The 21,695-nt window shown below is 32.9% G+C and overlaps 1 protein-coding gene across 2 annotated transcripts in view; it reads left to right on the top strand.

Annotated features, from left to right (window-relative positions):
• Positions 1 to 21,695, top strand: part of EPHA3 (EPH receptor A3) — a 368,423-nt gene that overhangs the window by 309,876 nt on the left and 36,852 nt on the right. For both annotated transcript variants that reach the window (XM_027587500.2, XM_027587501.2), the window contains exons 12-13: positions 11,705 to 11,766; positions 13,712 to 13,921. In XM_027587500.2, coding sequence (XP_027443301.1) covers positions 11,705 to 11,766; positions 13,712 to 13,921 — 272 coding nt within the window. The remainder of the gene's footprint in view (positions 1 to 11,704; positions 11,767 to 13,711; positions 13,922 to 21,695) is intronic.

Here is a 21,695-nt window from a genome sequence, read left to right as displayed (position 1 = left end):
TTATAGCTGTCAGTCCTAACAGAAAGACTAGTTTGGGGTTAACCTGTCTTCCTTTGACAAAAGAGCAAAGATATTTAAGTAGTAGTATATTGAAAGTGCTATTCTAGATCTTTAAAGATTGGAAAAAAATTAGGAGCTGAAAAAATTGGACTGTATTAAGACACTGATGAAAAGATAGTTAAGAAGTGAATTGTGGAGAAGTCTGTTATGTAGAGTAGCAAGGGAAAACAATGACTCAATTTTGACAGGAATTGCTGGGAACTCCCAGCTAGCTGCCTTTTCTTTTACTGTTTACCAGTTTCAGTTAAACTTCCAAATCTTTACCCCCCTGGCTTTGGGAAAATTATGGGAGTTTGGGGACTGCTTCTGAGCTGTAAAGATTGGGATCACATTAGACCCAAGGCCTTTTCCTGGTTCTCTGTGGATTTCAAATAATTCTAATCTAGAGTCCCAGATGGATTTTTGACTGGTCTGGGGAAACTCTGGCTCACAGCCCATAATAGAGATCTGAGCTTATTTCCATGATAGTTTCTCCAGCCAGACTCAAAAGGAATCCCGTGAGGCAGATATGTGATATTTGGCTCCAGTACCAATGAAAACCTCTTGAGAATGCTCTAGGATTTTTTTTTTTTTCTTCAAGATTTTGGAGCACAGGATGAAGAATAAGCTAAATTGGCAGCTAACTACTTAGAGCGAAAGACAACATATGGCAGGAAATTTGGCATCCTTTAGGGGATAATTCATTGGCACCACATTTACATATTCTATGGTTACCAACAGACATTACACATTATATTTTTCACAATGATATTTTTCTTTAACATTACACAGAGCACTTTCCAAATGGCACTAACACCTATTCTCATCTTAGTGTGACTAAAAAGGCAGTTCCTTTCTCACAAGAGCATGGTATAATTGAAATGTATTTTGATTTCCTTTGGATTTTTCTTATATAATCAATGGGATTAAGAACTGAGTAATGTAGGGGTGCCTGGGTGGCTCAGTGGTTAAGCGTCTGCCTTCAGCTCAGGGTTCTGGGAACGAGCCCCACATCGGGCTCCCTGCTCGGCAGGAAGCCTGCTTCTCCCTCTCCCACTCCCCCTGCTTGTGTCCACTCTCTGGCTGTCTTTCTCTCTGTCAAATAAATAAAATCTTAAAAAAAAAGAAAGAAAGAAAGAACTGAGTAATGTAGAATTAAACCATAAACTGTAAGCCCATATTAAGTATGTATGGTAAGAAGAATTTTTCCCTTTGTACTCCTAAATATTAGGCCATACTAGTAGTAACTCTGAAATATTTTCTGAAGAACATTTTTAAACTATTTTTAAGTTAATAAAAAAAACTGTTAGTAATAGTAAGGATTGGGAAAATGTTCAAATCCTTTTTTCCTCCAGGGCAAGAGCGTACTACTTAATGCCATAATTCTTAATTTTATGTCTCACTGGTGTTTTAATAATCAATTAGCCATTTATTCTCCTTTATATCATCCTCACCAAGTGGTTGTCCTTCAAATCTTGAGCCCCCTTGGGGGGGGAATCTTATTTGTACTTGTATAGCCATATTTTTTTAACTCAATTTTCATAAGTTTTTTTTTATAAGGTTTTCTTTATGAGTTGACTATTGTGTGCCAGACATTGTACTATGGATGTCATTTCATTATTACCACTACCCTGTGAATTAGATACAATAATTCAATTTGCATTTGAACAAACGATAACTATAAAGAGCAAGCAGCCTGTCTAACTAGAAAGTTCTGGAGATAGCATTGGAAATTTGGTCTGTTGGTTTTACCTCTTGTCCCCAACAATGGACAAAAATGAGTTTCTAATTTTCATTTTGTATTCTACTTATTCTTTTATATCTTGATTTAAAAAAAAATTCCCTAATAATTTGATCATAGTAAGGAATCCCTCAAGCTTCAAAAATTTTCTGGAAAGAATTAATAATCCTTAATACCTAAAACAGAATGTGAACTCTCATAAAGGGAAGAATTCATGTTATTTTTAAGCAGAGAAGAAAATAGAAACTGGATCATGCTAGGTTCTTATTAAATTTATTCCTAAATTAATTCCTAAATTTAATTTAGTAATTAAAAAAATTGATTAAATGGAAAAAAGAGCAATATCTTCTACCTATAGGTCTTTCTTTGGTGTTGGTTCATTAAATTGAACGCATGCTTCAAGGAAGTGCAATTGTGTAACTGCTTGCATCAGTCAGGGAGTGATGGAAAACATCATTATATTTTAGCATGGGCAGAATTATCACCTAACTTCTCTGACACCTATGCCTAATAAAAAATGACGAAAGTGACTATCAAAATAAATATTAGATTTAAATTTAAATTTGTTTATCGATAGGCTCTTATGAATCATTGAACTCTACATCAAAAACTAATGATGTAATGTATGGTGATTAACATAACATAACAACATAAAAAAATGTAAAAAAAAGAAGATTGATTTTTTGGTTTCCATTGTTAATAAACTACTGAAAATAACCTGTTATATTTTGCTAGCTATCACCTATAAATTCATTCACTGAATAATGAGCAACATTAAACCATAATTATTATGGAAGGTTTTCTTTAAATATTAAAATGAAATAATCAAATATGAATTATGATCAGCTGGAAAAGAAATCCATAAAACAATACCCAAGACCAAACTGCAGAAGAAGAATGCATTAAGAAAAAAAATGCTTTAAAAATCATAGGTATTATACATTAAATTCCTTATTCACGTCTGATTTTTGTAACATTCTAATGTGGATTACAACTGCCTTATTCTTAGGGTGAAAGTTCTAAATTTGATAAATCTCCCTCGTCAAATAAGCATGTAAAAGGCTGCCAAATCTGACTATATAGATCCCAGTCATCTCATATAGTGCAAACATAATAGAGTAGCAGACCTAGATTAGATTTTGAACTCTTTTAGTGGCATATTTAAAAGCTCTAAGTCTGGTACCCTGTAATATCGGAGAGGAAATAGAAATGCCTTAAAATGAAATTAATATGTTGCATTTAACATATAAATAAGGCAATTTTGTCACCAGAAGTTTTGCATCCACTCCTATTATTTTCTTTGTTTCCTGAGAATATGACTGCTAAAACAATCTAATTGCAAAGTTCAGAAACACACACGCAAACACCCAAGAGTGATGCATAGCTTGTAATTTTTTTTTAAGATTTTATTTATTTATTTGAGAGAGAGAATGAGATAGAGAGAGAGCACGAGAGGGGAGAGGGTCCGAGGGAGCAGACTCCCCGCTGAGCAGGGAGCCCGATGCGGGACTCGATCCCGGGACTCCAGGATCATGACCTGAGCCGAAGGCAGTCGCTTAACCAACTGAGCCACCCAGGCGCCCTCATAGCTTATAATTTAATGAACAAAATTGTGTTTAAAGAAGAAAACCAATTATACCAGTATACAGATTAAAAATAAGAGGGTCAGAGTTCAAGTTTTTACTCAGCTCAACTGGTTGTGAGACCTCTGGCAAATCAAACCACTCACAGAGACTCAGTTTCTTCACTTGTAATTCAGAATAGCAGTTCTACTTCACTATTTCCAGATACCTTAAAGATCAAATAAGATTATATAGGAATACATTGTTAAGTGAAATAGAGTTATGAAAATCTAAATTACCACTTCTGGTAAGTTTGAGAATTTATCAGTTAATCTTGGCTGTATAGAAAAAAAAAACATTCTTGAAAGCAATTCTTTTTTTTTTGCTCATTAATAATTCTTTTTAATATTGCTATTAATTATATGCTTGAAACACTACGTCTGTTATAAGGTATCATTTTCAAGTCATTTAGAGAAAGCCCTTTATTCAATCATTATATTTCCATTTATTTGAATTGAACCATAAACAATTTTAATGATACATTTTGAGCTTGATGATCTTAAACAAGAGAAGGTGAGAGAGTCTCTGATCTTCAAAGTAGCAGAAAGCTGGGGGCATACTCTGCTCAGAACTTGGTACTAACATGTGTTATCAATTTTAGTTGAAGTTCAAAAAGATGGAACTTGTTTTTAGCAAATGTTTGATATTTCTGCCATCACACCATTAGTCAAATGATGTTCATACTCCAAGAAGACCCCCATGACCACTTTTTGCCTAGTGAAATAGAAGGAATTATATAAGATTGATGTTTTTTTTTTTTTTTTTTTTGGTATTTGGGGAGGAATTATTTTCTGAAAATTAAAAAAATAATAATGTAGTGTAATTGTAACTGCATCATTAAGGAATATAGTGAGCAGAACATTAGGATAATTTCTCATGATTAAAACATTTCTATAATGCTGTGAGCATCCACTTTACAGCAAAGGCTTAGTCATTTATTTGCACCTTTCTATCTCCTGTACATATGATAAAAAATATTGCTGAAATAAAATGTCATTCTATGGTGACAATGCCAAATTCTTGCTATGTCCTGTTTGCTTCTCTCTGAAAGTTTTCTTCTGCACTTCTAACTCCCTGTAATATTCAAAATAGACAGTATGTATGTTATATATATTTTATAAATAATTTATAGAAATAGTTTGTTAGAATAAACTCTGATGACACAAGTTCTCATGCATTCATGCCTAATTTGAAAAAGGAATTGAGAATATCTCATCCAAGTGTCTACAGCAATGAAATTAGGAAAGTCTTTCAAATATATTAGAGAAAAAAATAAGATAGAGAATGCTATTTTTACACATTTAAGATTTTTCCTTATTTCTTCAACATTGTCCATTTATATTTCTTGGTTGAATTGGCCACATTTGAATTACAAAAAAAAAAAATGTGTTGTTGTGTATTTTCCCCATTTAGATAGGATGGGTTTATGATATTTTTGAAAGGTTAAATGCAACTTAACATTTGTTAGAGCATGACTTACATGTGCCCAAAGACCAATTTTAAAGAGTGCTAGTTTAAATGTACAATAACTCAGGACACCTGGGTGGCTCAGTCATTAAACATCTGCCTTCGGCTCAGGTCATGATCCCAAAGTCCTGAGATCGAGCCCCACATCGAGCCTTACATCGGACTCTCTGCTCCGCAGGAAGCCTGCTTCTCCCTCTCCCACTCCCCCTGCTTGTGTTCCCTCTCTCGCTGTGTCTCTCTCTGTCAAATAAATAAAATATTTAAAAAAATAAAAAAATAATAAATATACAGTAACTCTCCTAAAATAAAAACTATAATTATATACTTGCTTAATAACTGTCTGTATAATTCTTTTTTTAATTTTTTATTGTTATGTTAATCTGTCTGTATAATTCTAATCATACACAAATTCTTGCAGAAAGTGAGAAAAAGAAACATCCCTAACTCATGAGGCTGAGGATATCTTGATACCAAATCATACAAGAACATTTTCAGAGGGGAGAAAAACTGTAATGCATGAACAAAAATTCAATAACACTGGAATAATTATAAAGTCATAGCTAATAATTTCATCAAAAATGATACTATATAATGCTCAAGTTTAGTTTATTCCAAGAATGAAAAGTTGGTTTACTATTTAATCATTCTAAAAATTCACAACATTGATAGAAAGAAAAAGTCAATCTCGATAAAGAAAATAAACATTTTACTTTAAAATTTTTTCTTAGCACAACCTACATAGAAAATATGTATGTCTGATAAATGTATGTAAAAACAACAAAACAAAACAAAACAAAAACCCTACAACATCATATTCAGTAGTAAAACATGAAAAGCATTTATCTTAAAGTAGAAATGAGAATCCTGCTATCAACTCAATTCATTATTATACATAAGGTCTTAATTTTTGCAGTTAGACAAGAAAATAAATAAAAGGTAGAAAGCTTGAAAAGGGAAAACAAATCTAAGCTGTCTTTGTAAAATCAAACTGAGTACATTCAGATTATTGTATTTATTAATTGTTATTGCACTTATTATACAAATAGAATAAGGGAGAGTAGAAATATCATTCCTGACTTCTTTTTTAAGTAGAGTTGATATACAATGATATATTAGTTTTAAGTGGATGGTCTATTATTGACTGTAAAGCATATCCTGTATTTTTCATCTGCTCCTGTTTTTAAAAGGATTAAATTTTGTTTTAAATTAAGCACAAATAAATTTAAAAAATGTAAAGTCAGCTGAATGTAAAGCATTCAGTGTATTAAGATTGATGGAGTATGGTTGGTAAGGAAGACTTGGATAATGTGTTTCTTTTGAAGAGAGAGATTATCCTTAGCCACCCTGAAATGATAGACACCATGATCAATTTTAATTGGCACTCTGCTAGGTGCTGGTTTTAGAGCTACATACAACATGGAGTTGGCCCCTGCCCTCATTAATTCATAGACCAGTGGGTGTAATAAGGGTCATTTTTTAAAAGATATTTTTAAATTTTATTTTATTATGTTAGTCACCATACATTACATCATTAGTTTTTTTTTACTTTCTTGAAAAATTTATCTAATCAAATAAAAGGAAGTACATACAAATAAAGACACTTTATATAAGCAATTGTCCAAAAGAATTAGATTGTTTCCAAAAAAAAATTCTATCTGCTAATGGACTTTACCGATGCAGAAGCCTCTTAATTTTATTTTTTTATGTTATATTAATCACCATACATTACATCATTAGTTTTTTATTTTTTTATTTTTTATTGTTATGTTAATCACCATAACATCATTAGTTTTTGGTGTAGTGTTCCATGATTCATTGTTTGCGTATAACACCCAGTGCTCCAGGCAGAACGTGCCCTCTTTAGTACCCATCACCAGGCTAACCCATCCTCCCACCCCCTCCCCTCTAGAACCCTCAGTTTGTTTCTCAGAGTCCACAGTCTCTCGTGGTTATTTATTTGAGAGAGAGCTGGCAGAGGGGCAGAGAAGCAGGGAGAGGGACAAGCAGACTCCACACTGAGCAGGGAGCCCCTACATGGTTCTATCATGAGATAGAACAGAAATCAAGAGTCCAATGCTTAACCAAGTGAGCTGCCCAAGCATCCTAATAGGGGTCATTCTTAAAATAAATAATGTCTTGATTAAAATGGAATTTGGAAAAGATTGTCCTGTATTTTTATATGATTTAATGGTAAACCACAGAAAGATACTCTAATTTAGCTCATCAGAATATTCCTATCAGTTAGGTATAGTACATGAAAATCTAAAACCAAAACATTTTCTTTCCACTCAAAGATTATTCTAGCCTTTCTTTCTGGGAATCATGAAGCATATTTGTCAATTATTTTTTTTCAATTTTCTTCCTGCTGTGTATGCTTTTTTGCTTCTACCCTGATTCTGATTACATGATATTAATAATGAATGCTGGCTGCTAAGGTCAAAGATTTTGTTTTTCTAAACCACACTCATGTATTAGAGTATGTTTTAATCCTTTGGAAATGAGACATAGGGTGTGTGAGATACAATTACTGGTAATAGGAATTAATAGCATTTCTTTTGAAAATGAATTAAATTTCAATAATTTTTTTAAAGATTTATTGATTTATTTGAGAGAAAGAGAGCACAGGCACCAGTGAGGGGGAGGGGCTGAAGGAGAGTGTGAGAATCTTACGCAGACTCCACACTGAGTCTGGAGACCTACATGGGGCTTGATCCCAGGACCCTGAGATCATGACCTGAGCCAAAATTGAGTCAGTCGGGTAACCAACTGAGCCTCCCAGGCACCCCTCGATATTTTTTTTATTTTTTTAAGGTAATCTCTATATCCAATGTGGGGCTCAAACTTACAACCCCAAGATCGAGATTTCCATGCTCTACTGACTAAGCGAGCCAGGCACCCCAATAATTTTTAATATTTTAATCATTGATAAATATTTTTTATGTTTGAATGAAAATATTTCAATCTAAAGACATTTATTTGATAACTGCAAGAAAAATCTCTATGTATGGCTATATATTTATTACATTTTCCTGCCCTTCTTTTTATAGAAAATGTGATTAGGAAGGCTGTGGTGAAATACATAATATTGAACCTGGAATTCTTATATATTCTGAATCACAATTCTTGTGTCATCAAACAGTGGTTCAAAGATTAATAATATATCTGAACCACTGGGGATAGTTGGGGAAATGAACTGATTGTAACAGACTGATTCGCTTCCCTTAACCCTTTAGTTATGAAAGATCATAATTTTATTTATGTTCATGAATCAACTTAGGAACAAAAGCAAAATTCCACTGCACATTTTGTTTTGCTCATTTTTGATGGAGTTTCATTTCAGCCAGTCATCCAACAATAATTTTATTGAGTTTAGTATGGATAGTCAGATGTATTTTAGGATTTCTGAGGGCAGTAAATGATATAGGCCCTTGAAAAAGCTGAGAATGTCACTTCTAAATCAAAATACATATGAGAGAGCATGCAATCTTGATAGAAACACATTGCATCCATGGGCAGATGAACTGATATTTTATAAATAATTTCCAGCTACATTTAATACGTGTTAGAACTAGCTCTCACCACTATTGCAGAGAGTTTCTTTTCCTTTAACCCTATTTATTATAGTCAAAAGCACAAGGAAGCTAAGGTAGAATAGAAACTTAGATGCTAAAAAAATAAAACTTAAAAATGAAGGCTTTCTAAGGTAGAATATTTGTGATTTTGTTTATTCTTTGTACGTTTGGGTTTGCTGAATCTTTGAACTTAATGTAAAGCCTATTTTCGGACTTGCCCATCTTAACTGATGCATTTACAAATACCTAAATTTTAGAGCTAAATGCAGCCTGATCTGATTTCTGAACGGTCATGGGGCTTTGACTTAATTGACTGGTTTGATTTTTCAGCTACTTTTATTTCCCTTGCCAAACATTCCACTAAACAGGCTAACAAGAAACTAAATGGTCATAAGGCTGGGAGCCAGAAGGAAATGAGTGATAAGCAAAGGTCTGGGTAGTGCGAAAACTCGGTAACCGGCCACGGTAATTGAGAGTTGGCTTTATGAGGCAAAATACGTGTGACTACACTTAATGTATGCATTGGATTTTGCTAGCATATTATTCTTCATAGAATGGTATTAAGGCAAGAACATAGAAAATTATAGTGATTTATAGAGAACATGCATATGAAGGTTTCATTCGTTCATTCATTCATTCATTCATTCGTTTGTTCACTCATCCGTTATTTTAATTTCAGATCAGTCTCTGGGACCAGTTTTTTAGGCATTGGATTGATCAGTTCAGGAGAGATAAAAGTTTTCAGGGAAATGTTGAATCTTCCCTTTCTTCCTGAATATTGTTAAAGCAAAGCTTAATTAGAATTTAGAACAATCAACTTCTAGAGGCTTAAGCTTTTGGCTAAATGACTTTTTAGACATTACCAGATTAACTAGATATATATGATGTTTACCCAAAATATATAACTAAATCAGTACCTTATTGGAAAATAAATTGGTATATCAGTTGATTGTTACATATATAAAAATTATCTGAAAATCATAGAATTTAAATACTTTTTCTTACCTTTTAATAAATAAGACCTATAGCTTGGGATACATACAAGTACTAAATATAGCAAGTATAACCTTCATAGTATCAAGCCATATAATTCATAACTGGTGTGAATTAAGAGTTTTTACATACGAAAGGAAAAAGCAAACAAAGAAAGTTCTTTTCTTTTTTTTAAGATTTTATTTATCTCTTTGAGAGAGAGAGTGTGCACAAACTGGAGGTGTGGGGGGCAGAGGGAGAGGAAGAAGCAGGCTCCCTGTTCAGCAGGGAGACCTACATGGGGCTCGATCCCAGGACCGTGAGATCATGACCTGAGCCGAAGGCAGACGCTTAACCAACTGAGCCACCCAGGCACCCCAGAAAGCTATTTTCTATCATCAGAATGGCAAACAAACCTTCATGATATAGAAGGAACATATGAGGAAAACTTAAATGTGCGGTACAATGAGGGGTGCATCGATGTTTTTTAAAAAGCCATTTGATCGAGATCTTTCAGCAGTGCTCAGTCAAGACTGGATTCAGGTCCTCTGGACATGGAAGACAAGTGATTTTCCTTCTGTTTGTAACATGATGGAATTATATTTAAAACAATAGTATAGCAGAAATAAAGGAAGAGAATTATAGTGTAGTAATAGTGTAAGTTTTAAAATCAGAGACAGCTGTGTTGGGATCTGCTGGAGAACTAACTAATTGTGTGACCTCAGCAGGTTTCTTAAATCTACAATGTTTTCGGTTGAGGACATCATAAAATGGAAATAATATATGTTACTAAAGCACAAGATGATGTGAAGATGAAGTAGTGTAATGTATGTGTGTAATATATATGTATAAATATATAATGTTACATAATTCTAATTATGCAAAAAACTTACTCATGTTTTCTGTATATCAAAAATGCCCATTTTCGGGCGCCTGGGTGACTCAGATGGTTAAGCGTCTGCCTTTAGCTCAGGTCATGATCCCAGAGTCCTGGGATCGAGTTCCGCATCGGGCTCCCTGCTCAGTGGGGAGTCTGCTTCTCCCTCTGCCTCTCTCTCTCTCTGTCTCTGTCTCTCATGAATAAATAAATAAAATCTTAAAAAAACAAAAACAAAAACAAAAATACCCATTTTCCATATTTCTTTTTCTTTTTGAATTGTTCATTTTGCATTACTTATTTTCCAAGTTGTTATCATAATGTATATAGAGTTATATTTTCAACTTTGCTCACATGACATTAAACTATAACAATTACCTAAAATGCTACAGACTTCAGAGTTGTCATTTCAATTCAGAATAATCCATGGAATTGACACCCAACAATTGCCTGAATCATTATATAGTTGAACACTTATTCTATTTGTAAATATATATATCAGCATACTCAACACTCTCGTATCTAATGCTTTTTCGTATTTTAAACATTTCCCTCAGTATAAATTTCCAAAAGTAACAGCATAGTGGATTCAGTTTGCTGCTCTTGGCTTTATTATTTATTAGCTATATGACATTGAGTAAGTTAATTACCACAGTTTTCTCATGTGTAAAATGGAAGTGATAATAATTAATAATTTATCATATATAGAATAATTAAACCAGCATCTTGCACGTAGTAAGTGCTATATAAAGTTAAATGCTCATTAAAAGGTTTAATGGTATTTAAGGCCACATAATTTCTAAAATGGTTATTATAAGTTACTGCCAACAGCTATTTTAATTTTATTTTCCTTTTAAACATGGATTTTATATTTTTAATGTGTTAATTGAATACAGATTTTTAAGAGTTATAATTATTAGTCTTGTTTTATGAAATTCACATATAGGATCCATGAAGATGGGCACTTTGATTTACTTGCTCTGACTAACCAGAGTAAAAGGAAACACCTAGTACATAGCTCTATAAATATCTGTAGAAAGTATGAATGACTGTGGAAATCCTGGCTCTATCTTGGGCTGGAAGGCAGAAATACCTGATTTTGTAGATCAGCTAGGATGCAATTAAAGGGAAGAAAGGGGACATATTTTATGTTCACAGAAAGCCATTCCAAATAAGCCAATTTAGATACTGTAGGTTGTAAGCCCTTGTTCTGCAAACCAATCTTCTTCAATTTTTTTTGGTTTTATTTTCTATTGAATTTTTTTTGCAACATTGCAAAATTGGGGAGACAGGGAAAGCTTTTACATTTTTTTAATTCATCACTGTATCAAAGTGTATTATATGTATTCATGATATGATATTTGTTGAACTCTGCTGATGATCATGTTTAATTTATTATTTACCCTATATCCAGGCAAACCAGTTATGATTGTCACAGAATACATGGAGAATGGTTCCTTGGACAGTTTCTTACGTGTAAGTAGAAGATTTTATATATATTCATATATCTCTTACCCCTATCTATATCTCTTATCCCTCTATCTATACATATATATGCATAAATATGGAATGAATTGCTAAAAATGTTAGAGGCAACCTCTAATATTTTGCCAGCAATTAGATAACAAAGTTTAAAGTAAAACTGAAATTTGGAGGAGGGGTACTAAATAGTAAGAGGAAGACTAAAATTGCATCTTTATCTTGCAGCATCCAAAGTTAATGGTTTATGTTTTTTATTTTATTATATTATGTTAATCACCATACATTACATCATTAGTTTTTGATGTAGTGTTCCATGATTCATTGTTTGCGTAGAACACCCAGTGCTCCATGCAGAATGTGCCCTCTTTAATACCCATCACCAGACTAACCCATCCCCCACCCCCCCTCCCCTCTAGAACCCTCAGTTTGTTTCTCAGAATCTGTAGTCTCTCATGGTTCGTCTCCTCCTCTGATTTCCCCCCCTTCATTTTTCTCTTCCTGCTATCTTCTTTTTTTTTTTAACATATAATGTATTATTTGTTTCAGAGGTACAGGTCTGTGATTCAACAGTCTTACAAAGTTAATGGTTTATATTTTTAAAAACAAATTTGTGCAATCTTCTTCAGTCTTTTTATACTGCCAAGATTCACACTGGTTAAAATAAAAATTTTTAAAAGATCCATAAATTAAGACCTAAGTAACATTGTTGTAAGACAAATATTCTCTTTTCTTCATTGAAAGTAACCTCAGACTGCTATTAGATAGAAGACCATCTATCTCTCACGTAGAGCTTTCATCTCAGAAAATAAGCAAGTATTATAATTTCAAAGTATTCTCAATTCAAATATATCATTTTGGTGATATATATGCCTCTCTCTATATTTTTTTAAATTATTTCAGCAAATATTTGTTCAAAGAAATGTGAAAGTTTTATGGAGAACAAGACACTGCCAATCACCAATCACTGCAAGGGATAAAAAAGACATATACTCTGTCTTAATGTGCTTTCAGTGCTATAAAATAGATATAGATAGATGATAGATAGATAGATGATAGATAGATAGGAAGCATAGTATAATTCTTTATAGGAAACTTTTAAATTTTCTATAAATAAGAAGTTATTTATTTTAATATTCACGAGGCAAATACAAATTTTATCAGCAATTATTTTCCCAAGCATTTCAAAAACAAATATTTTTTAAGTCAGGTAATTAAAACCATTATAATAAATATTGTTATTGTGTAGATATAACCAAACATGGAATTTTAGATCTGTTTATCTATACATGCATTTATGTACATATGTACATCTGTATGTATCTATTTACCTATTTATCATATAATATTTCTATTTTAATCCAAGTAAATTAGAAGCTTTTCTAAATACAGAACTCTGACTTTGTGTTTTATTGTTTTCCATTTTATGACCTATAACTCAAGACTGAGTAGAAAACAAATATTCAGTAAATATTTTTGACTAATTCTGAACTATTTATTTATGATGATAATTTAAAAATTTAACATCCACTTTCTTTGAAGCAATTAATAAAACATCTGAAAAATAAGAAAGAAGAATGAACATTCAATCAAATAAATATGTAAAACTAAAATAGCCACAGGAGTCATTTCATTTTATTATTCTTGAATTTAAAATTTCTGAGGGGTTTGTATGTCACAAAAAGACCAGGAACAATCTAGTTTTGAACCTGAAGTCAGAATATTAGGACGCTCCTTGTAATGAAGTATTTAGTAATGTAGCTACTGTGCTATTTTGTTTTAGCCTTGTATCTATTTATTCACATATCTTGTTAGCCTGGAGTGCTTAGAACTAAAATGTATATAGTCCATCTTTTTACAGTTCAGTATGTGAGATTTTAACCAAGATATATCTTTAAGGAAGAGCAACACATCTTAACTGTGTATTTGAAATACTTCTCAGAAACACGATGCCCAGTTTACGGTCATCCAGCTAGTGGGGATGCTTCGAGGGATAGCATCTGGCATGAAGTACCTCTCAGATATGGGTTATGTTCACCGGGACCTTGCTGCTCGTAACATTTTGATCAACAGTAATTTGGTGTGTAAGGTTTCTGATTTTGGACTTTCACGTGTTCTAGAGGATGATCCAGAAGCTGCTTACACAACAAGAGTGAGTCACTTTTTCTTTTTCTCCTTTTTATCTTTGTTTTTCACCTTGTGTTATGTTGACTTGCAAATAAATAGAAATCACGTCTCTCAATGCTTTGTCAATTATATCTTCCCCTGAAGGAAATGTATCCTTTAACATTAAGCTACTGTCACTTCTTCTGGGAAAATAGATGGTCACCGTTTATAAGGTGGGTAATGATGGTAATTCTGAAATGTCATACATCGGTTTAATGTGTCCCCCACAAATGCAGCATGGTTCTCTCATGTCTGAAGTCTTGGGATTTTTATATTTACCCATTTTTGCATCTGACTGAGCCACCTTTAGTAAACGGATTGGATAAATTCTCAGTTCCTCCGTCCAACTAGATATAATTTTAAAGCATTTTAAAATTCATGTTTACTTAAACAACATATGCTCACGTTATAAAAATTTCAAAACAAAGCAATAAAAAGAAGAAAAGTCATCCATAATTGTGCCACCCACAGAGAACATCTGTAACTTTGTCAGTCGATACTTCCAGATTTTATCTGTATACCTATTATACACACCTATGCATGAATACATAATTAGATTAGGATCATTCATAATATTACTGTATAACCTGTTTTTCTTTTAGCAATATACGTGTTGAATATATTTCACTGTCAATAAATAATCTTCAAATTTTCATTTTTGTCAGTTTTATCTATTCTATTATCTGGTTGTACCATTTTTTAAAAATCAACCTCTAATTATTGGGAAAATTATTATTATATCTAGGTTTCTTTCATTTTTATCATTTTATTCTATTATTCTTTAATTTTTTTTTTCATTATGATAAGTGTACTCTTTAATCCCCATCTCCCCACCCAGGTACCCACTTGTAACTATCAGTTTGTTCTCTATAGTTAAGAGTCTGTTTCTTGATTTGTCTCTTTCTCTCTCTCTCTCTTTGTCCTTTGCTTGTTTGTTTCCTAAATTCCACATATGAGTGAGATCATATGGTATTTGTTTTTCTCTGACTGACTTATTTCACTTAACATTGTGCTAATTCTATCCCTGTTGTTGCAAATGGCAGGATTTCATTCATTTTATGGCTGAATAATATTCCAGTGTGTGTGTGTGTGTGTGTGTGTGTGTGTCATGTACCACTTCTTCCTTATCCATTCATCTATCAATGGACATTTGGGCTGCTTCTGCAGTTTGACTGTTGTAAATAATGCTACAATAAACATAGGGGTGCATGCATCCTTTTGAATTAGTGTTTTGTATTTTGGGGATAAAAACCCAGTAGTATGATTATTGGATCATAGGGTAGTTCTATTTTTAATTTTTTGAGGAAGCTGCATACTTTTTTCCACAGTGAATGTGCCAGTTTGCATTCCCACCTACAGTGTAAGAGGGTACCTTTTTCTCCACATCCTCGCCAACACTTGTTGTTTCTTGTGTTGTTGTTTATTTTAGCCATCTGACAAGTGTGAGGTGATATCTCATTGTAGTTTTGATTTGCGTTTCCCTATTGATTAGTGATGTTGAGCATCTTTTCATGTAACTGGTGGCCAATTGTATGTCTTCTTTGAAGAAATTTCCATGTCTTCTGCCCACTCTTAATTGTATTGTTTTTTTTTTGTCTTCAGTTGTATGAGTTCTTTATATATTTTGAATACTAACCCCTTATGGGATATGTCATTTGCAAATATCTTCTGCTATTCAACAGGTTGTCTTTTAGTTTTGTTAATTATTTTCTTTGTTGTGCAGAAACTTTTTATTTTAATGTAGTCCCAACAGTTTATTTTTGCTTTTATTTCTCATCTCAGGAGACATATCTAGAAAAATGTTGCTAAGGCTGATGTCAGAGAGATTACTGCCTGTGGTCCCTTAAAGGATTTTTATGATTCCAGGTCTTACATTTAGGTCTTTAATCCATTTTGAGTTTATTTTTGTGTATGATGAACGAATGTTATTCAGTTTCATTCTTTTGCATGTGGCTGTACAGTTTTCCCAACACCATTTGTTGAAGAGACTGTCATTTTCCTATTTATATTCATTTTCTTTTGTCAAAGATTAATTGACCATATGATTGTGGGTTTATTTCTGGGTTTTCTCTTCTGTTCCATTGATCTCTATGTCTATTTTTATACCAGTACCATATCATTTTAATTACTACTGCTTTGTAATATAACTCCACATCTGGAATTGTGATACCTGCATTTTTTTTCAAGATTGTTTTGACTATTTGGGGTCTTTTGTGGTTCCATACAAATTTTAGGATTTTTAGTTCTAGTTCTGTGAAAAATGCTGTTGGTATTTTAATAGGCATTGCATTAAATGTGTAGATTGCTTTGGACATTTTAACAGTATTTGTTCTTTCAATCCATGAGCATGGAATGTCTTTCATTTCTTTATGGCATCTTGAATTTCTTTCATCAGTGTTTTATAGATTTCAGAGTACAGGTCTTCCACCTCTCTGGTTAACTTTATTTCTGAATATTTTATTGTTTTTGGTGCAGTTGTAAATGGGATTGTTTTCTTAATTTCTCTTTCTGCTGTTTCATTACTGATATATAGAAATACAACACCTTTCTGTACATTGATTTTGCATCCTGTGACTTTACGGAATTCATTTATCAGTTCTAGTAGTTTTTTGGTGGAGTCTTTTGGGTTTTCTATATATAGTCCCCTGCCATCTGCAAATAGTGAGAGTTTACTTCTTCCTTATTTGGATGTCTTTTATTTCTTTATGTTGTCTAATTGCTTCCGATACTATGTTCAATTAAAGTGGTAAGAGTGGTCTACTAGTTCCTAACCTTAGGAGAAAAGCTCTCAGTTTTTCACCATTAAGTATGCTGTTGGCTGTGGGTTTTCCATATTAGGCTTTTGTTATGTTGAGGTATGTCCTCTCTAAACCTACTTTGAAGAGGGTTTTTATCATGAATGGATGCTGTACTTCGTCAAATGATAGCTTTTCAATATTTTATACAAATGTGTAAATGATGCATTGGCATTCATTATTGTATGAGTCTGATAATTTCCCTATGATATAACCCTGAAAGTGGATTTTCTTTGTCAAAAGTGGATTTCCTGTGCCCTTTTTAAGAGCACACTTAACTATATACTGATAAAATAGATATTACCATTTTTTGTGTTTGTTAGTTTTGAGAAATTGTATCTAATTGTTTTAATTTGTATTAATTTGATTCAAAGTGCATTTGATTATTTCTTCATATATTTATTGGCAGATTCCGTTGAAAAGACATTTCTTTATAGAATTCTTTTTTCATGGCAGACAATTTTAGAAAATAAAGATATAATGATCATTATCAATGATACTACCAAAGGTAACCAATTGTAATTACCAATTATGTATATAGTTACAAAATGGTATCATATTATATGTACTAATATATAAAATGATATTCACTTATCAATCCAGTATTTTCTTCTTATACAAACTCAGTATTGTTTTGTAATCTGACTATTTTAACTTAAAATATAAAATGTATAATTTTCTAAATGATAAATTTTAATAATATCATTAAATAATGTATCATATTCCACTTTATTCATATACATTACTTATTTATCCAATGCACTATTAGGCAAATTCCAAAGTTTTGGTATTCTTTTTTTTTTTTAAGATTTTATTTATTTATTTAATTGACAGAGAGAGAGAGACAGCAAGAGAGGGAACACAAGCAGGGGGAGTGGGAGAGGGAGAAGCAGGCTTCCTGCAGAGCAGGGAGCCCGATGCAGGGCTCAATCCCAGGATGCTGGGGTCATGACCTGAGCCGAAGGCAGACGCTTAACCACTGAGCCACCCAGGCGCCCTTCTTCATGTTTCTTAAAGGTTATAACTGGAGCGCCTGGGTGGCTTAGTCAGTTAAGTGTCTGCCTTCAACTTAGGTCATGATCCCAGGGTCCTGGGATGGAGCCCTGAGTCAAGCTCCTTGCTCAGTGGGGAGCCTTCTCTCTCTCCCTCTGCTGCTCCCCCTGCTTGTGCTTGCTCTCTCTCTCTCTTTCTCTATGTCAAATAAATGCAATCTTTTTTTTAAAAAGGTTATTATTAATTAAAAAACTCATTCTTTTCTAAAATTATCAATTTCAACAATTCTATTATCAATGACCAAGTGTGTCACGTGGCATCTATCTCACATTCTGAGAAAGAGCCCAATTTGCCAGACTGAGTTTCATCTACAAATAAAACCACAGAAATAGAACCAGAAATTCAGAAGCACAGTGTCCCAGAGATATTCCTAGATGAGTTGATATAGGAGTTGGAACTCTCCTGATGCCTTTGTAAGTTACACTCTTATTTACATTTCCAATTTTCAACTAAATTCTGTAGTGGATTCACTGTTCGTACATCTAAGTATTTCTTAAAATGTGTCCTGCACAAAAGTGTTGCTGATCTTGGGATTACGGTTCACTAGGTTAAGACCAAGACAAATAAAATAAAATTTTATATCTAACAGCTAGTTGAATTAAATTCATAACAGTGACTTTGACTGTAATAAGCTCTGAAAAATTGAAGAAATTGCAAAACATGAGTAAATATGTGGATAGTGCTTTTTAGTGTCTCTTTTGTTCCTTCTCTGATCTCCAGAAAAATTAGCCAACATTTTGCAGCAAAGCATCATTTTTATGACTATAAATTTTCATGCCAGGAGACAATATATGCAACAGATGATAATATATTTAGTTTTGAGGAATGTTTTTTATTCTGCTCACTGCTACTCTGCAATCTAAAGATATCCTTCATAGCCTTTTGCTACTATTGAGCTTTTAACAAACTGTACAGGAAGTAGTATCATTCTTGTAGGCATTGTCCTTGTTATTACAACAATCACTATATATATATATATATATATATATATAATACTTACAGTTTTAATAAAAAGGACTTGATTAAAAGACCTTTATTTGAAATATTAGATTTCTGGTAATTTAGGTTCTGTGCCATATCCCATTTTTAAACCAGAGCATTTTTTTTCAATATTAGTTTTGATTTCTAGGATACTCTAAGGAATGATTTTTCTTGTAGAAACTTGGAAGATTCATCCAAATCTGGATCATCTGCTGTCTGGAGAATAAGGGTTAACTTGGGTTAACTTTCATAGTTTTATTTGTACTGATTGTTACTTTGTAAGGACCAAGGGGTACAGAAGACCATTTCTAGACTCTAGTAGAAAAAAAAATGTTGCTCTGTCAAAATTCCTCATTATCGTTTGTGAAATAAAAATGTGACAGACTCTTTGCATTTTTTATTCTCAGAAGATTCTTAAAAACTACACCAACAAAATGGCTCACTAACTGCCAATAAATAGCTGTTTATAATTATTCAATGTTCATTCTTGTATTTTCTCAAAACCTCTCAAAATATCTGTGGGGGTCCTAAATTCCTTCTGAGAAGCTGTAATTTGCATCTGCATTTCCAGAATAATTTAGAAATTTTTAATTTAATCTCCTGTAATAATCCTTGTTTGGTACAACAATTTTATAATTTACCCTAAACTATGAGGTATGGTTTAAAATAATAGGACTGCTATTTTGTTTTTTAAACAAAAACACTGAAACAATTAAATGAGTGTTGCCATACTAATTCTTGGGAATTTGTACTTATTATAGGAACACTGCTATTGTACAGAATGTTTTGGGAAATCCTCTTTTGAAACTATCTTTAAAATTGGATTGTGATATCATCGTTCAAAGTTGTTTAAGTGTATAGTATTTTAGGAAACATATTTGCCTGAGATAAAAATCTCTGGTGTCAATAAGCTTATAGTTAATAAATAAGAAAAGTAATACATTGTTATATAATAAAGCCTAGTTTTTTTTTAACCAAACCAGTATTTTTCAGCTTAGACCTCCACTTTCTTTATTTGATTAAACATCCTATAAATTATGGTTACTTCAGAAAAACAAGTTCACCATTTAAAAGAGCGTGCCACAGCATTTTTGTTGGATAAACACATTCTGGTGAATCTGCTTTAAAAAGCTAGTCACATTACTTTAGTCACACTTAACACATATCACCTAGAGTCACTTGGATTCAAAAATTAGCATTCAGTGCCTCAATGCACTAAGCTGGTTCCCCAATTGCTCCTCAGAAAGTTCCTGCCTTAGGTAGAGGGTAACTGCACTAAGGAATCATGAGAGGCGTTTGATTCAATGCCACGGAATGAACACGGGATGTCTGCTGATCTCATTTTAAAAACATTGTGATCGACAGGCAAGGTAGAAGAGTGGAACAGAATTTATATCAACCAATTCTGTGTGTATTTTTTTTAACTGGAGGGAACACCTGAGGGGTTGAGGAAACGCTGAGCCTTGAAACTTGGAACAACTTATCAGATGTTTTCCCATGCCGCTTTAATACTGTCTTAAGTGTATCACAGGTTTTCCTGCCTTATGTCCCAACAGGATTCCTTGAGATGAGAGGGTCAGCTCAGATCATAATATACACTTTTGTAGGTTTTCTCTTTTTTATCAGGGTATTAAGTAGGAAATCAGAATTTTTTTCAGTACTCACATAAAGTTATTTCTTCTCATTTCTCACTACTGAGTTATGTGGAAATTCCAAACATTGACACTTTCCATTATTCAATGTGATTATGCATCCTGTAACCTTTGTAAAATTTCACTGTATACATGGGATTCGAGAGTAAGAAGGGTGTAGTGTTTTAGTGTTATTAGGAAAACCGTTCAATCTTGTGGACCCTCTGAAATGTTCTTGGGGGACACCCAACAATGCATGGGTGACACTTTGAGAACCACTGTTATGGGTACTATGTCAGGAAAATGCACCTTAAAAACTAAATGAATATTTTAGTTTTATCAAGTGATATAAAGTCTTGACTTATAGTATTATATGATATAGCATGTTTTGAAGAAAGGCCTAGAATGTATAACAGCAGCTGCATACAAAAGGCTGCAAATCATCTTGAAAGGCTTTGGATTTTATTTGGGATGGAGCAGTTAGCTCTACAAAATGAAACCATCAGAAACTTTTTGTTGTTGAGAAAAACAAACAAAAAATGAATTGCCTCTTTGGTTTCCCATCATATGAATTCAGAGCACAGTTATGGCATGTTGCCAATTTTTTTTTTTGCACTGAACTACCAATTTATTTCATTTTAAGAGAACCATGGAATTATTGGTGAAAACTGTTTACCACTAAATTATTTTTTAGTCTTTTTCCTTACGAAATTTCATTTTAAACTGTTAGCATTTTTTATGTGCATGCATGCATCTATGCATATGAACATTCTTATATTCATATGTTCAAATAGATGGGATCCAAAATTCCACCATGATGGTGCTCAATTTACTGTTTAACAAGACCAAGTTAGAGAAAATATAGGCTTTTATCTAATTTATATGTTGTATTGTATAAAGTAATCCAATTCTCAAGCCCCAAATTCATTTTAGGGATATAATTACCACATAAACCGATTTGGGAAATTTGAGAGAGCCAGATGATTTGTTTTTGGTTATATTCTTCATTTTTCAATTTTTTTTTTAATTTCTGTCCTGAAGATGTATACTGAGTCATTAGAAGTTAGATTTTTTTAAAGATTTTATTTCTTTACTTGAGAGAGAGAGCGAGCAGGGGGAGTGGCAGGCAGAAAGAGAAACAGGCTCCCCGCTGAGCAGCGATACCCCCCCTCCCATGCAGGACTCCATGCTGGACACAGGACCCTGAGATCATGACCTGAGCTAAAGGCAGACACTTAACCGACTGAACCACCCAGGCGCCCCTGTAGTTAGATTTTTATATTGGATAAGAAGTTTCTCC

Source organism: Zalophus californianus, chromosome 1, assembly GCF_009762305.2.
Source record: "Zalophus californianus isolate mZalCal1 chromosome 1, mZalCal1.pri.v2, whole genome shotgun sequence".
Lineage (NCBI taxonomy): Eukaryota > Metazoa > Chordata > Mammalia > Carnivora > Otariidae > Zalophus > Zalophus californianus.
The sequence above is the reverse complement of the archived record's forward strand: the minus strand, read 5'-3'. Positions and strand labels throughout refer to the sequence as shown.